A 17,919-nucleotide genomic window follows, 5' to 3' on the forward strand; every position below is an offset into this window, starting at 1 on the left:
ATGTGCTGTAGCTTCTAACAATGTATATAGAAAAAGACTAGAAGGAAATATGTTAAATGTGAATAGTGATTGTTTCTAGATAATGTGATTATGGGTGAGAGTTACATGTTAAACATGGGGTGCCTTCCATGTTTTAATAATTCTCCATAAATGGAATATACAGCTTTTAATATTTGATAAGATGGATGTGTAGAAACTATGATATTTTGTTTAATACTTGTATTCTTCTATAATGCCATCCTGCTACGCTATAGATCATGCCGCCTTTTTAGTTGTTGGTTGTCCAGTAACTAAATCTTCCTGAAGTCTCCAAGATGCACCTAATTGGCACCAGATACTCTTCTGAGAAATTCATTAAATGGAATTTCTTATCCATCAACTTCCAAGGTTTCCTTTTCACTTTCAAAAAGCCTATGTGAGAGAAACAGATAGTCCTTAGGATTTTTACTGTGGACTAGAGACATCAAGGTGCCTCTTAAGTCACCACTGCATAAGATAATCGAAATTTATGCAGTGGTACCTAACAGAGTTTTTAAAACTGTTAACCAGAAGCTTAGTTCAAATGAAAAGGAGAAAAATAACTATATTTAAATGTCCCATATGTTTCTTATATATAGAAGAATTTTCAACATTAGCTCTAGATGCAATTGTATATGCTTTTGTGTTCGATTAAAAATATCTAAGGTCAGTTAGTTTGATGAATTTTTGTTTTTGCGCATCTCTAAGAATGGAGTGCACATGTAATCATCATAAGTCTTATATTTGTTTAGATTTGAATAGATTCAACATATTCTTATGTGTTTTGTGCCTTATGTTTTCTTCCCTATCGTCCCATGATGTCAAAAGACACATTTTATTCCCCACAGGCCTTATGTTAATTCTGTCACTAAATAATTACATCCCTTGGGACAAGCCATTTTACTTTGTGAACCTTAGTTTTTCCATCATTAAAATGGGAAAACATTCTGCTCTTTCAGAGTGCTGAAACAGAGAGATTGTACATAGAATCAAAGTGGTACCTTAGTATGGGATTTCTGGGGTTTCTTCAATCACTTTTCCTTGGGCTAACTGTGTGGCTTGTGCAAGCTACTTCTTTCAGCTTCTCATTCCTTATATCTTTTTTTTTTTTTTTGAGATGAAGTTTTGCTGTGTTGCCCAGGCTGGAGTGCAGTGGTGCCATCTCGGCCCCTTGCAACCTCTGTCTCCCAAATTCAAGTGATTCTTCTGCCTCAGCCTCCTGGGTAGCTGGGATTACAGGCACACGCCACCACACCCAGCTAATTTTTGTATTTCTGGTAGAGACAGGGTTTTGCCATGTTGGCCAGGTTGGGGTCAAACTCTTGGCCTCAAATGATCTGACCACCTTGGCCTCCCAAAATGCTAGGATTACAGGCATGAGCCACCATGCCCAGCCTAGAATAAATAACATTTATAAATCAATTTTATTTTAATATACTAGCAGCGAGAAATAGAAAATCAAAAGTTAACATACAATATAATCTAAAAGAGTATAACGGGTATGAAATACTAAGGAATAAAGTTGGCAAAAGAGGCACAAGACCTGTATACTGAAATCTATAAATGTCCATCCCCCAAAGTGCTGGGAGTACAGGCATGAGCCAATGTGCCTGGCCCCTTATATCTTGATAATACCTACCTAGTATAAGGTTTGACAATAATCCTTTGATTATTTTTTCTGTTTTATAGACTGTTGTATCCCCAGCTCTTGGTACAGTATCTGGCATGTAGTAATGCCTAGTAAATATTTTTTGAATAATCCTACTAAAATTTTATGCTAACTTGCTTATATTGAGATTGTTGCTTTATTTATATTACAATTTTGATATAATGTTTGAGATTTTTTTAATATAGAGAATTTAAAATATGAAAATAAAACATGATTCTTCAACTTACTGCCCAGATAATCCTGGCAGACAAAAATAAATAAATAATGTAAGTACATAACCAGAAATTTCCATCACCATAGAAAAAATAGATGAAAATGAAAATTGAAAGTCTGTCTTTTATTTCCTGTACCTCTTATCCCCTCCCCTGGTTCTTCTCTGGTAATTAATAACCTTTCTTCTAATTCCTTCCATAAAATTATGTTTTTACAAGCACAAATGTTATTCTGTTAGATATTTTGTGTGAAAGTGGTCATGTTACATATATTGTTCTATACTGTGCTTTAATAATAGAGTAGATTGGTGTCTTTTAAGAATATAGGTATATATTACCCAGGTGTAATATTTTAAAAACAGAATGACTTTCTTTTTTTTTTTTTTTTTTCTTCTTTATCTTCATTTCTGTGTTCATTTCATTGTTTATCCAGTCAACGAATGCCTTTCTTAATCCTAAAAATTCAGTATTAGTTTCAGGTCTCCTGAAACATGAAGGTGTTAGTTACAGCTAGGTTTGTCTCAGACTAAGATGCAGTAAGTGATCTCATTCTATTTTGGGAGAAATTAATATCTCCATTTTTAGCACTGTGAGCTATAACCACTACACATCCTGTTGGAAGCTTTAAAGAAATGGTCTACAGCCTAGTTCCCATTCAGGCTCTCTTGCAGATGAGTCCTTTCTCTTTGGATTGTGACCTAGATTAAGGATTCAGTCCCTCATTCAGCATCGACCTTGAGGCAACTGTACTTCAGGCATTGCATAGTGGTGGTTTTCCTCTTTCTGTCAGATCATTCTCTTAGGTGATATTAGGAGGTCCCAGACTGAAATCACTCTCTGGTATCACCAGTCAGTCACACTTAGCAGCTGTCACTCAGTGGTTTTGACTAAGTCTTCGGGGATGAACCCAAGCTTCTGGGGCTGCCCCACAAGTGACTGATGATAATTTAAGACCAGGTATGTTTCAGTTAGAACCTGATCCATTTGGAAATGCAGTGAGCTCAGTAACTATTGATTCATTACACGTAGGCTGGTAAAGGAAGAGTAAAGAACCGTGTGTGCAGTGTATCTTCTTGAGCTATTTTCAGAAGTATCTGTGTAGCATTTGTTAATTTTGTTGTAACCTTAACTAATGTTCCACTTGTGGAATTGTCGTACACCATGATAGCAGTTTTCTGGGGGAAGAGGGGAAGAAGGAAAAATTGTTTTAATTTTGGAAAATGTAACAGAAATTATTTTTAAAGCCGCTCTTTATATTAAGAACAAATCTGGAATTTCCCTGAGAGTTATGGCCCTTCCAAAAGCAGCAATAATGTACCAAATGACTGAAATACATGAAAATAATCATCTCTGTGTAGCCTACTGATGCTTTTTACTACTGACAAGAGATCAAGTTTTTTCTATAATGTGCGTACATACTGTTAACTCTAACTCTGATTGCTAAGTAGTTAACAATAAATTGATTTCAGTTTAACTAAGGGCACTTCAGGAAAGTGGTGGTCTGCATGAGAAATGTTCATGTAATCCTAGACACACACATAAATTAACAGCAAGCTTTTCCTCATGTCAAATAAGTCATAGATATTGAAAAAAGACCTTTGCCTTGCTGCATTGCATACACTATCACTATAGTTGATATCCATTCTCAAACTTTAGTGTGAACTTGCAAAATTAATTCTTCATGAGAAAATCAAACTTTTCCCTAAGGGAGAGTATGAATTAGGTAATTTAGAACTGATGAAAGATATTTCCAAGTGGATTCTTAAATTTTTATACCATTCATTAATAGCTTTGTCTTCCCTCTGTGCTTGTTAATTTTGTGTTTGTCACATATGTCTTCACTTAAGCAGTTTATTCTTTACAGGTTCCAGTTATGTGTGTGTTGGTAACCATCACATTCACCTTTTAAACTACTTTATTGCATTGAAAGTTTTTAAAGGATTCAGTAGTTGTGCTTTTCTAATGGCATTTCCTATTTAGGTTGCTGAATATTATAATTTTATGATTAAATTTATCAGGTTTATTATTTTAAGACACATCATATGATGCCTGTTTTATGATATAGCCATATAAAATATGTCAGCATATAATTTATTTATCAAGTGTTAGAATATAGAATGTATCCTTTTGTTTCAATATAGTTCTTTTTATCAAATAGAATGCTTGAACGCTGAGTGAGTCCATTGTTAATCCGAAAGTGACTGATGTTATCTAAGGGCATATCAACCCAGGATCAAAAAATGTACTTACAAAACACGTGATTAACTATTTTTTTCTCAGATTTTATGATAAATGCAAAGAAAAAAATAATTACATTTAGAGAACAAAATTACTTGATATTTGTAATTTTCAATATATTAGAGTAAAGGTAAAATTATTTTCTTTAAGTAACCCTGAGTGAAGGTGGGACTATGAGCTGAGGTTTAGATAATTGGAAGACTTCCGCAGTGCTTTCTGGATTTGCTATGTAGAAGGAACTTCTACCCACTCTCTTCGATTGTGTCTCAAATAGGCTTTGAACAGTGACTTCTTTCTGCTAAGGCTGCGTAGACATGGCAAGCATTTCATGCAGCCAAGGGTTTTTTGAAGAGAAAGACTCATATTCCTTGTGGTTTAAATAAAGGAGATGCATTAGCTAAACTGTTTCTTTTTTTATATAAGATATTATTATTATTTACACAGCCACTCATTTTTACACATTAGGATAAATCTTTTTTAAAAAATAATTTTAAGGGAATGACGATAAAGATAAAAATCTGACTGTATACCCTTTTAACTTTGTGTGTAAGAGGAATTTCTTGAAATTTGTTCAAACCAAATAGAATTATGTTTTCTACTTAAGAAATAATGTTAATGAAAGGTAAAAACATGTTTATAGAAAATACCTGTAACACTGGTTTGATACAAGAATCCAGTCAAACTGGAGCAGCTATCTGAAGATTTGTAGTGTTCTATTTGAATAGGACACTTTATGATTCATCTCACTCTTTTAACATCTCCAGATTTCTTCGAATGGCTAAGGAACAAAATAAAACATCAATCTTTAGTGATTTAAAAACAAAGTAATGGGTTTTGTTAATGTATGTTTACAGTTGCCTGTTCTTTCAAATAGGTTTTATTATTTGATTTTAGAATAGTAAATGTCAGTAAAAATTTTTGACTATAATTTTGGGAGATTTTATGTAGTCTGTCAGTAGAGGCAGCATTGTACTTTGATTTAGCATGGTACACTACTAGTGTCTTCTATTTAAAAGATTTTCATTGCTAAGTGTTCCTCTCCTTTTTGACCTTATCTTAGGACATTGTTATTTAGGGAGTAGTAAAAAATGGAGCTCTTTTCTTCTAGATGCACTTCTTGAGATTTTTGTAACCTCGAAATGAAGTAAGAAAACTCATATTTGGTGAAGTGGCACAAGTTCATCTAGTAGTAGTAAAGAACTTTGTGATTACGTTTTAGTTTCTAGAAGGTTAGACCCTTCACTTTCTCATGTACTTCTGATAATTTCTATTGAAAGATCAAATGTCAGATGTCCTGGAAAATACTTTTGCTAAACTTGAAAAAAAGGTTGAAGATGTATCCTTAATTTACCATTATAAAAGTAATTGTAGACATTTATCCTGCTGATGTTATCTGATGTGAATTGTCCAAGGAGTATGAAACGAAAACAGTTGGAAGTTGAAGCCCACTTTCTTAATTAGCCTTGCATTGTTGAAGTCGGGAGGGCAGGGGTAGCTCTACTGTGGAATGTTATTATGATCACATTTGTTTCAACCTGTTTTGTTACCAAAGTTCTTTTTTTCTTTTAGGAGTCTCTAGATTAGGGTAGGGGAAGTACAAGTAATAGTTCTTATCTTTCTTGTTTGCTTATTTGAGAATTAGTGAATAAACAGTTTTTAGAATGCAGATTAATGTTAAACTTCTGAAAATTTCAGAAATAAATAACCCTTCTTTGTACCTCAGCCCAGAGAGCATGGGACTTCTTGACCCAGCGACCAGTGATGGGCGAGTTATTTTCTTCTTACCCTGGCAAAAGATGACGATCGCTGGCACTACTGATACTCCAACTGATATCACACACCATCCAATTCCCTCAGAAGAAGATATCAACTTCATTTTGAATGAAGTGCGTAATTACCTAAGTTGTGATGTTGAAGGTAACTTAAGCATTCCTTTAAGTTTGTGTCTGTGTGTTCACATCTCCCAAGCCATTCCAACTCTCACTGGATAACTGCTATGTCTCCAGTCTGACTCATCTTCACACTTGGCCTCCTGTGCCTCTTAGAACATTTATGAGGGCCAAATTCTAACATAATGGGAAGAAATTGCTTTTTCTCCTCTACTTTCTATACTCACATGAAACTCATGCAGTCCTTTTCCGATAATTTCTAATGGCAAGATTAGAGTAGACCCCTCTAGCTCTGAACACTCATGTGCTTCTAGAAAAGGATTAAATGTGTACATTATGGTTTGATTTTTACAACTTGGGAAGGTCTAATTTACAGATGCAGGATATCAATAGGAAATAATTAAGCAAATAAACAAAAGGCTGGAACTGTATTTGTAAGATGCTTAATGGCCTGGTACTACATGGAAAGTATAGTGTTGACCAGTGGGTTTAGCAAAAAAGGATAAGTTGCTTATTTTAATGGAAAAAGCCAAAATACTTTCAAGTAAGGAGAGGGAAAAAAGGCATTTCAACTTGACTATCAGAGCATTTTCTTTGGTGATTTATATAGATTTTTTTTGGTTTATTTGTTTTTCATTCAGGCCAGTCTCAGAAGTTCCCCAACACTGTGCTTCTACGTTTCCTCTCTCAGTTGAGTCTCATTATGCATCTAGTCATTCAGACTAGAAGTGGTGTGCTTATTTTTCATGTCCTTTCTTTTCCCATATCCAGCCTAATGCCTATCTATGCTTACTCTGAATACCAGGCAAATCCCTTAGCCACTTAATTGCCCTGGTTCACATCCGTGCCATTTCTCACTTGAACAGTTATTTTGGTCCCCCAATGGCCTCCTTAGGTCAGGTCTCTTTCCCTGTTCAGTCTAATTCTTCTACCAGAGCTTACTTTCTAAAACACAATTCTGATCATCACCCTTTGGATATCTTCTCATTGACTTTAGGAAAAATGCTAAATTCTCTTGCATGAAACATAAGACTTTTGTGTGTGTGTGTGTGTGTGTGAGACAGAGTCTTACTCTGTCACCCAGGCTGAAGCGCAGTGGTGTGATCTCAGCTCACTGCAACCTCTGCCTATCAGGTTCAAACAATTCTCCTGCCTCAGCCTCCTAAGTAACTGGAACTATAGGTGCCCGCCACCATGCCCAACTACTTTTTTTTTTTTTTTTTTTGGTATTTTTAGTAGAGACAGGGTTTTACTCTATTGGCCAGGGTGGTTTTGAACTCCTGACCTTGTGATCTGCCTGCCTCAGCCTTTTTTTTTTTTTTTTTTTTTTTTTTTGAGACGGAGTTTTGTTCTTGTTACCCAGGCTGGAGTGCAATGGCGCGATCTTGGCTCACCGCAATCTCCGCCTCCTGGGTTCAGGCAATTCTCCTGCCTCAGCCTACTGAGTAGCTGGGATTACAGGCACGCACCACCATGCCCAGCTAATTTTTTTGTAGTTTTAGTAGAGACGGGGTTTCACCATTTTTGACCAGGATGGTCTCGATCTCTTGACCTCGTGATCCACCCGCCTCGGCCTCCCAAAGAGCCACCGCGCCCGGCCACCTGCCTCAGCCTTCTAAAGTGCTGTGATTACAGGCATGAGCCACTGCGCCGAGCTGAAACGTAAGGCTTTTTACAACTTGTCTTTGCATATTTATATTCAACCACTCCCCATCCCTGCATTCTGTGGTCTAATCATGTTTTATTAGGATGAATGTTGTCTTATTAAGTTTCATGTCTTATTAGGTTAAACCTTCATGTCTTATTTAGGTTGAAGCTTTGCTCTGTGACACCCTTTTCCCCAACTCTTCATTTGGCAAAATTTTTATACTTGAGAAACCACCTACCCTTTGTATGCCTGTGTGATGTTGGTCATACCATTTGTATATCACAATATTATATTATAGATGTATTCTCACTTGAAACTCCTTGAGGGTGAGGATTTTTTATTTGTATTTAGCTACAAATCTTGATATCTTATTGGTATGCTACTCATGATTGTTTTGAATTAAAATAAGTTAGTTATAGATCCAGTGTTTTTAATACAGTAGCAGTTTGAAAATCTATATTAAAGTGTACAAGTTTATAATTAAAAATAATCCTCATATTTATATCAGAAATCTTTTTATAATCTTGACATCAGTGAAGAACATGGAAAAGCGCTATTTTAGTCTGAATGCAACTCACTAGCAGCTATGTATCCTTTTTCCCTAAAGGATTTTTTTTTTTCGTTATGTGATCATGCATTTGTAAACAAAACAAACGGCTTCAAAAATGGTTCGGGTGACTCCTAGTTTAATTGACTAATCCTATTGCATAGTATTAGTTGCTTTCAATCTAAAGTAATGGATATAATTTCATTCTTAATAGAGTCTCTTTGGATATCTATAATAGTAGTATAAAATATACTAAATATATATAATTGAAATCCATGTGTGGTTAAGGTTTACACTCACATACACACTCATACGTGGTATTTGAAAAATAACTTGACTTGTTTAACATCCATGTTTAAAATACTGAAACTGCATTACAATTTTAGCTTGGTACCTTTTTTTTTTTTCCATTTAGTTTTCTAGGAGGAGCTTCAACATTGGATTGTGATTATATTTTAACATATTTATTAATGTTAATGAATCTTGCTTCATTTCTCATTCACCTGTATATAGTATATGTTAAAAGTGGGTTTATATCTGGGCCCGAGATCAGGAAGTGTAGATTGTTGGAGCAAGATATAAATTAATTCAGGAGCAGAGAACTCAATGTTGACAGTTTCCAAAATCTTAAAGTTCAAATGCAGCAAGGATGAGAAATGTAACTCCTTATCCTGCGAAGAAGCTGGATGTGCTGGAAGCAGGTGTGGGTTCCAGAAGGCTGCCATGCCCATATTGTAGGTGGGGATCTCTATCCGCGAAATGAGCGTGGGGCTTTAATGGAGACTGGATCACTTATGTTCTGCCTATAAATACATGGAAGACTTGGCATACCTGGTTTGTCCATAAAAGTCTTTTCAATTAACATACCGTTTTGTAGTCAGTGAATTGGTGAAACTAACAAACAGTTATTGTTAGTTCTGATGTTTGATAAGAGTGGTTGGAATTAATATCTAAACATTGCAAATCAGGTCTTTCTCCTGGTGATCTGGGGACATCTTGAGATTAAGAGCCCTCCAGGGTAAAAGCAGAAATGGCAGCCCTTTCCTGACTTTATTGATTTCCCTGTGTGCAGCACTTGTCACACCTTTCCTTAAAAAAATAGTTAACAGTGATTCTTCATAGCTTCTTTTCATTCTTGTTTCTAATTGACTGAGGGACTCATATTTGAGGAATTACTCTTGGTCTTAATAAAGAGTATCAATTAGCTGAAGTATGTCTCTATCTTAAAGCGAGACCAGTCAAATACACATTTTTTTCTCAAGGAATTTTGGTGAAAGCTGTTATTCTCTTCTAGACTGATGAAATGTGAGAAAGAAGCTCAGCTTGAGGTACCATTCCATTATTCCATTACATGCTATTGCTAAACGTATCTTAATATTTACAGTTATATGCTTTATTTTTTTATAACTTTTCCTACTATCGAGCACTTTTTTTTTTTTTTTTTTTTAGGAGGGGGTTTCCCTCATGTTACCCAGGCTGGAGTGCAATGGCGCGATCTCGGCTCACCGCAACCTCCGCCTCCTGGGTTCAGGCAATTCTCCTGCCTCAGCCTCCTGAGTAGCTGGGATTACAGGCACGCACCACCATGTCCAGCTAATTTTTTGTATTTTTAGTAGAGACGGGGTTTCACCATGTTGACCAGGATGGTCTCGATCTCTTGACCTCGTGATCCACCCGCCTCGGCCTCCCAAAGTGCTGGGATTACAGGCTTGAGCCACCGCGCCCGGCCATCGAACACTTCTTATGTGAGACACTGCAAGCATATTACCGGTTAGATCTTTGACTCCTCATTAACAACCTTATGAGGTTGATTTAATAATTCCCACTTTCTAGTTGAAGAAACCGAGGCCCAGCGACATTAGGCTTTTTGCCTATCGCTAGTTAGTATTGGAGCCATTAGTACTCAAGTTGAGTATAAGTAAGTTTGGTTCTAATACTTGTGCTTCTAAATATTGTGCAGTAACTCTGATAGTTTATTCTTGGTTTCCTGATGTGACAGGAATGGTAAGCTTATCAGTTCATTTCATTGAAGCTGCTAGATACCTTTAGCATGGCAATGACCTTTGCTCTCCACTGTCCTTATTTGGATTTGAATGTTAAACTAGAGGAGGTTTCCTATCTCATAACTAATCCCTTGGGCCGACCAGTCTTCTTTACAGATTTAAAAAATAAAGTTTGATTTAGATCCTAGCGCAATAGTTTTGAAATGTTTTATATTCACCAGGGTTGAAATCATCATTCTAAAAGCATTTATTAAATGGATAAGTAAAATTCCAACAGCAGTTTCTGAGCCTCCCCAAATGGCTATATCCTTAAGGAAAAAAAAAGTGTCAAATCTTAACACTCCATGCTATTCACAGCAGCTGCCACACTTCTGCAAAATGCGTCGGAACAATTCTGAAAAGCATTTTGCCTGTTGGGATAAGACCATGTCTTCTTTTACAATTTAGAAAGCTTTCCATTCACAGGCTGAATTTTCTAGATTACTTGTTTGTTCTTTTCTGAAATGGGTAATTGATAGTTCTGCGTTTCGTATTGAGTTAGGAAGAAAAATGATCTTTTGAAAAATGTATCATTAAGTCTGCTGTGTAGAGGTTAATCAGAAGGATGCAGTGACAAAACTAAGCCATGACTTAACAGAATTGAGAGAGACAGAAGATTTGCTGAGTGCTTTATCCATGTAGTTTTTCCTGGAGTGCTTCTTTAGGCAGCTTCTCTACTTGTACACAGGTTTTCACATAGGCAATTAGTAGTGTTTATAGATTGCCTGTTATTCAATTAACAACTGCGCTGGCCATATCAACTCACTGCAGACCTGCCTTTTCACTGCCAGAGATTGTACCAGGGTTATCAACTTACACAGGCTTGGATGTCTTCCAGCTGTTTAATTATAGTGTCACACGCTTTGCTTTTTCTAGTTTCATTAGTTTATAAACGTAATATGGTATCTTATTTCTGTGATTAACACTTCATTTCAGCAGGTTAAACATGCTGGTAGAGAAGTATTGATTTCTGACACTATTTCCCCTGTGTTCATTTAGATATTTTCACGTCTTTTATTGATTCTTTTTTTGAAAGTGGCAAATGTGGAAAAAAAAACACACCCCAAAATGTATGCCTAAATAACTAATATGAAGCTAAACCACACATTTAGCTCTCAATTGTCACTTCTTGTGGGCTTTATTTTCTATTAATTTTTAAAACAAATGCTTATCTTGCCAAGTATAAGAGTAAAAATACTTAATTGTGAAAATTGTCTGTTCAACTTTACTATTTATAGTTTACCTTTCATGTGTTATACATACTAAAACCTGAATGAGTTATTTATCAGGAATGTAATACAAATGATGTTTAAACATGATGGTAAGAGTATTTTACTTTCTCACTACCTTTTGAAAATATTGCCAAGTACTTTTATAGCTGTCACTTAAAAAGTTAACTGGGTGCCCTCTAGGTAAGACAGTCTAATAAGTGGTCTTTAATGATGGATTTTTCTCAACTTTATTTAATAGTAGTATTTTTTTCTTTCATCTTGTTTTATTTAAAGCATTCATGTAATTTGGAAGGGAATATTCAGTTGTTCAAGATAAAGTCATTAGAAATCTATATGAAGCCTAGCGTATTATCTCAGAGGCCCAAGCATTCTTGCCTTGGCTTGGTAATACTGGCTGTTACAGTTTGATATAAAAATCTCAGAGAATGCTTAAATATTCCACTTAATATTTACTCATAACTATATATGACCCTTTACTTGATACACTATTGGGGTATTGAAAAATATTATAATTGACCCTGCTGGAGACTTTCAGCATGGTGAGAAAGAGATGAAGCAATAATGAAATTTTGTTAAACTGTCTTGGCAGTATGAGAACTAGAAAAAGTTTGAGTTCTAAAGCATAGAGGCTGTGAGTTATGTTATTTTCTTCACATGTTATACCATGGAGAGTTAAAGTGGGTTATGGTCACTTACGAATCTTGACTGTACCCTCTTTGGTAGAACTGGTTTCTGGGTGAGAACTTGAAGGTGGAAGTACTTAATTGAATGAAAATATTTTTCATTGGTTTGAATTTATGAGATTAGCAAAAGAGGAGGAAAGGTTGAAATGGTACATATTAACATGAATGACAATAAAGTGTTTGGGAGCTATTATAGCAGATTTTATTCTCATGCACAAAGTAGGTACAGTCCAATTTCAGTGAAAGGGTGCTCCATTGGAGATGTGGACAAGGTAGCCAGTAGAAGTAACTAGTGGAATCTCCCAGACAAGTCTGAGATCTAACGTTTGGAGGTTTTGTACTCTAGAGCTGCTGGGTGCTGTATGATAGCCATTAGCCACTGGTAGTTATTTAAATAGCCACTTGTAGTTATTTATTTTTTTTTTTGTTTAAGTAAAATAAAGAAATTGATTATCTTGTAAAACAAAAACTCCAGATACAAGAAGCCTCAAAAGGTGATCAATTTAATGATTCATCAGTGTCTAAGACACATTATCCTTATTTATCATCACTCTACAATCTTCCAAGGTAGTTTCGTCCTAAGGTTGTTTTCCCTGTGCTTGCCTCATGGCTGTAACAGCACCAGGCAGAATTTATAGATGTCATAATGATTCTTTGTTCAGACTAGCATCTATTACTTTGAATCTTTCTTGAAAAAAGCTTTCATAAGAGTTTAACAGTGTACAAGATTTCCACTGTGGGTAATAGGTAATAAGGAGAGGAACCTGTTAGCTTTGTAAGTTGCTGTCTTTTATTCAAGAGTTAGAATTAATGTCTCACATGTTTAGCTATGCTGTGCCCCTTAGACATGGATTATTCCCAAGGTCCTGAGCAGTCATTACTAAATGAGTGGTGGGGAGGTACAAACTCTTAATTCTTCAATGGCAAGTAGAGTTTTGAATCATCCATTAAAATCATTACATCTCAAGGTTGGGAGAGGAACTGATATAGAAAAACTGATCCAACCACCTTCTGGTCTAATACTATAAAAATTTTGCAGGCCATAAAGACTAATTCACAATTTAAATAAGGACATTTGATCATCCCTAAATGTATTATTTTCAATGAGTTTAATCCCAACATTCAACTGATATAATTCTCAGGCTAAAAACTGAATGCTAAGATGTCAGGCAAAGTGAATTAAAGTTCTTAACACATTATGAACTGTTTAACTTTTTTTTTTTTTTTTTTTTAGTGTCCTCCAGGAGCAAGTATTAAAAATGGTATCAATAGTGATAATATTTTACAATAGTGTTCCTGGATGGATGAAAAACTTGAATGTTTCAGTTTCATCTTTTGTTTCAGACAATACAATTTCATAGCTGTGCTTTTCTGCCTATTATAACAGAAAAGGCATTTGCCACAGATTATTTGCATATGCCTCAAATTTACTCTGCAAAGCCTAATATTCCATCAAATAACTTTAAAATTAGTCAGAGAGCTTCAAGAGTTGAAACCAAATTCCTGATCAGTGTGGCTACCTAAGGAATTTCACAGACACTAGAGGGACTGTGGGATGACCACAATGACGTTTTAAGTGGGTTTGCTAAGTTTTATTTTTATCTCAGAGGGTGACGTGAACTCTAATGGAAAATAGTGGTAATTTCCTAGTTAGGTTTTTAGTAAAGATTAAAACACTTTTTACAACTTGTTTTGAGGTTTTATATGAGTGGTAAAATTGTGTAAAGCAGGAATGAATCCCCATTCCACAGATGCCATCCAGATTAAATCTATTTAAGACAATGAACACATCAGAGGGGACAGATCTAGGGATGGAATCCCAGCATTGAGGTCCTGTATGGTCTCCAGTTAGTAAGACTGAGACGCCTTAGGCTTTCCTCGCCAGTTAATTATGTTAGTGTTTCAGTTGCAGTATTGGGATATGGGATTGAATGAACATCCCATTGAGGTGATGGGTTCTATTCTTTCAGATTACAGTCATATCAAGAGTGCAGCCTTTAAGAATCTACAGTAAAATATGCCAGAGTGACTTTAGTTGAGTTTATTTTTAGCAGAAACCTATTATTTATTTTAGATCAAGATGGAAAGATTATCTGTTATCCAATATAGCTTGCTTTTAGGGTCTTTTTCTTATAATTGGTAAGGAAGAGTTTTGTTTTGTTCTGTTTTTTCAGCAAGAACTATTCCAATCATTTCAAGGAGTCTTTGTGACTTTTCACACAAAAGTTTGCTGGATACACACCTAACTACTTTTCAGATGGTGATGTATATAGATATACAGAATGTTTGCTGTACAAAGGTATATGACCAAGGGTTGAGTGGGAACTGAAATTTAGCTCTGCTCTCTGCTCACAAAACTGATCTCTGCATGGGATTTATGGATTTGAACTAGAACATGGTCATGGTATGGTTAATAAAGGTCCTGATACTTCTATATTATAGGTAAAATATTTCCTTAACCCTCTCATAATTTGAGACTTGAATTATATCAACTTATCCTTTTATCTTGATTTTTAAATTATGGTAGAATATGCAGAACATAAAATGTACCATTTTAGCCATTTTTAAGTTACAGTTCTGTGGCATTAAGTACATTCACACGGTCATGCAGCCATCACCACCTTCCATCTCCAGAACATTTGTGTTTTCCTCAACTGCAATGCTCTAACCATTCAATACTAACTCTTATTCCCCCTCTCCCCTCCCTCAAGCAACTACCATTCTACTTTCTGCTTCTATGAGTTTGAGTACTCCAAGTACCTCATATAAGTGGACTTGTACAATATTTGTCTTTTTGTGGCTAGATTATTCCTTAAGTACATGTCTTCAAGGTTCATCCATGTTGCATGTGTCTGAATTTTCTTTCTTTTTAAGCCTGGGAAATATTTCATTGTAAATGTATACTGCATTTTATTTATTCATCTGCTGATGGGCACTTGGTCTGCTTCCGTTTTTTGGCTATTGTTAATAATGCTTTGAACAAGGTTGTAAAACTTTTCTCTGCTCCATTTCTTTAGGGTATATACCCAGAAGTGTAACTGCTAGATCATATGGTAATTCTAACTGTTTAATTTTTTGAGGAATCACCATACATTTTTTATAGCAGCTGCACCATTTTACCTTCTAACCAGCAGTGTAGAAGGGGTTTGATTTCTCCACATCATCATCAGTATTTGTTATTTTCTGTTTTGTTTTGTTTTTGTTCAATAATATCCATTCTAATGGGTGTGAAGTGGTGTCTTATTGTGGTTTTCATTTGCATTTCCCTAATCATTAGTGATGTTTAGTATCTTTTAATGTGCTTATTGGACATTTGTATATCTTTTTTAAAAAATATTTATTGAAGTCCTTTTCTAATTTTTTTTTTTTTTTTTTTTTTTTTTGAGATCGAGTCTCGCTCTGTCGTGGAGGCTGGAGTGCAGTGACGCCATCTTGGCTCACTGCAACCTCTGCCTCCCAGGTTCAAGCCATTCTCTGCCTCCCAAGTAGCTGGGACTACAGGCACATGCTGTCACACCCAGCTAATTTTTGTATTTTTAGTAGAGACTGGGTTTCACCATACTGCCCAGGCTTGTCTCAAACTCTTGACCTAGTGATCCACCTGCCTCAGCCTCCCAAAGTGCTAGGATTACAGAGGATGAGCCACCGCACCCAGCTCCATTTTTCATTTTTTAATTCAAGTTGTTTGCTTTTTGTTGTTGCATTTTAGGGATTTCTCATACATTCTACATATATGATATATTCTTATCAGTATATGATTTGCAGATATTTTCTCTATTCTATGAGGTACCTATTCATTCTGTTAATAGTGTCTCTTTAATATTGATGAAGTCTGTTTTATCTTTTTTTCTTTTGTTGCCTGTGCTTTTGATGTCTATCCAATAAATTATTGACAAGCCTAGTGTCGTAAAGCTCTTCCCATATGTTTTCTTCTAAGAGTTTTATAGCTTTAGCTCTTATGTTTAGGTCTTTGATGCATTATGAGTTAATTTTTTGTATATGATGTAAGGTAAGGGTCCACCTTCATTCTTTTGCATGTGGAGATCCAGTTTTCCCATTGTCTTGAAGCTTTCAAGACTATATACTGGCAATTTTTTATCAGTATGGGTAATGGCTGGGAGTATGATGAAGAAGGAGGGCACACATGATCCCCCAACCCTAAGTCACAGTTGAGGCAAAATTATACTCATGTTTCTATTATCCATTGATGGATTAGCTGATTTACCACAATAAATGCAGCAGGACCAGGTAGGTGCTCATTTCCCTGCAGTCTATATCATCAGGCAACTTTCACTCTTGTGCCTATAGTCAGCTCCCATAGCTAAGCTATTCTTAAGGCTGATTTACATGAAGAAGGGCAGATTCTGAAAATTCTGCCCTTGGGTCTTGCCCTTGTACCTGTTAGACCAAAACCGTAGCTCACCCTCTCTCTTCAGTCATTTTTAGGTTCGTCATGATTGCTGTTCAACAGCTGTCTAATCTTAATAATAAACTTAATCAGCCTGGGTATAGTTGGGAATTGTATTTTGACAGAGATAGTAAAGATATTTTCATGACATCTTGAGTTTTGAAAAAACTTCCATATACTATAACTCAAGTATAATGTACCTACTAGGAGAAGCCAGTATACCTGTTTCTGTGTCAGTGCTAAAGATAATGGGATGAGAAAAAAAAAAAGGTAGAGTATGGAAATTGTCAGAAATTGAGAGACAGTACAATTTAAGAGGTAAGAATATGGACTTTAAACTTAGAAAGAAGAAGGTTCTAATGCTGTTTTACCATATATAAGATGTTTGCCTTGGACAGGTTTGTTGCCCAACTTGATTTGTTAAACATTTGCATTCATCTGTTTTCTGATCTGTATAGTGAGAATAATAATAACCAGTGCTATGGGGTTGTGAGATTAAACAAGATGTCTATGTCAAGTGCTTTGCACAGTGGTAGGCCTGCTGTAGACACTCAGGAAAAGGGTGGTATTGATGAGGGGAGAAAATATAATATCCTGTTACAGGTTTGTTTAATTTGTTAAGGATCTTTATCTTCACTGAGAAGAGATAGGAAGATGTATTCTAGAAGGAAATTTAACAATTCATGCATCTCTTGGATTGGTTTTGTTTGTTTCTGCTTTTTTTTTCCTTTCTTGTTTTTCTGACTGCTCCAGGTTGCCTCAGCTGGAGGATTGCTAACATTGCCTCTTTTGCTTCCTCTGTGGTATCAGTGTCAGTGATTTCCTAAGTTTTTTACTTTTTCATGGAGATTATCTTTGTAACAGGATAATTATTTATGAGATTTTCTTGTACCTATCCACAGACTTAGTTTTCATCTTTTTTTAGGCTTTTTCTCCTTTTTAAACTGCACACATAGGTATTCCTGTCACTGAACTCTTTTTATTAACTATTTAATATTTTTGTTGAAATATTTCTGAGTAATCTTCTTAACTCTTGGCATTGATTTCTACCAGTGAGAAGAGGGGATGTCCTGGCAGCGTGGAGTGGTATCCGTCCCCTTGTTACAGATCCCAAATCTGCAGATACTCAGTCTATCTCCCGAAATCATGTTGTCGATGTCAGTGAGAGTGGCCTTATTACTATAGCAGGTATGACATATTACTTCATTATTTTATTTTCTATTTTTTTATTTTTATAGGGACAGGGTCTCACCCACCACTAGATGATTCTGCCACCTCAGCCTCCCAAAGTGTTGGGATTACAGGCGTCGGCCACTACACCTGGCTTTCTGTC

At 35.7% G+C, this 17,919-nt stretch overlaps 1 protein-coding gene across 5 annotated transcripts in view; it reads left to right on the forward strand.

Annotated features, from left to right (window-relative positions):
* GPD2 (glycerol-3-phosphate dehydrogenase 2) overlaps positions 1-17,919 on the forward strand; it is a 148,934-nt gene that overhangs the window by 115,933 nt on the left and 15,082 nt on the right. For all 5 annotated transcript variants that reach the window (XM_032286439.1, XM_032286442.1, XM_032286438.1 and 2 more), the window contains 2 exons: positions 5,861-6,054; positions 17,640-17,774. In XM_032286439.1, coding sequence (XP_032142330.1) covers positions 5,861-6,054; positions 17,640-17,774 — 329 coding nt within the window. The remainder of the gene's footprint in view (positions 1-5,860; positions 6,055-17,639; positions 17,775-17,919) is intronic.

The sequence above is a fragment of the Sapajus apella genome, unplaced genomic scaffold (genome assembly GCF_009761245.1).
Source record: "Sapajus apella isolate SASKATOON/1434 unplaced genomic scaffold, GSC_monkey_1.0 scaffold18, whole genome shotgun sequence".
NCBI lineage: Eukaryota > Metazoa > Chordata > Mammalia > Primates > Cebidae > Sapajus > Sapajus apella.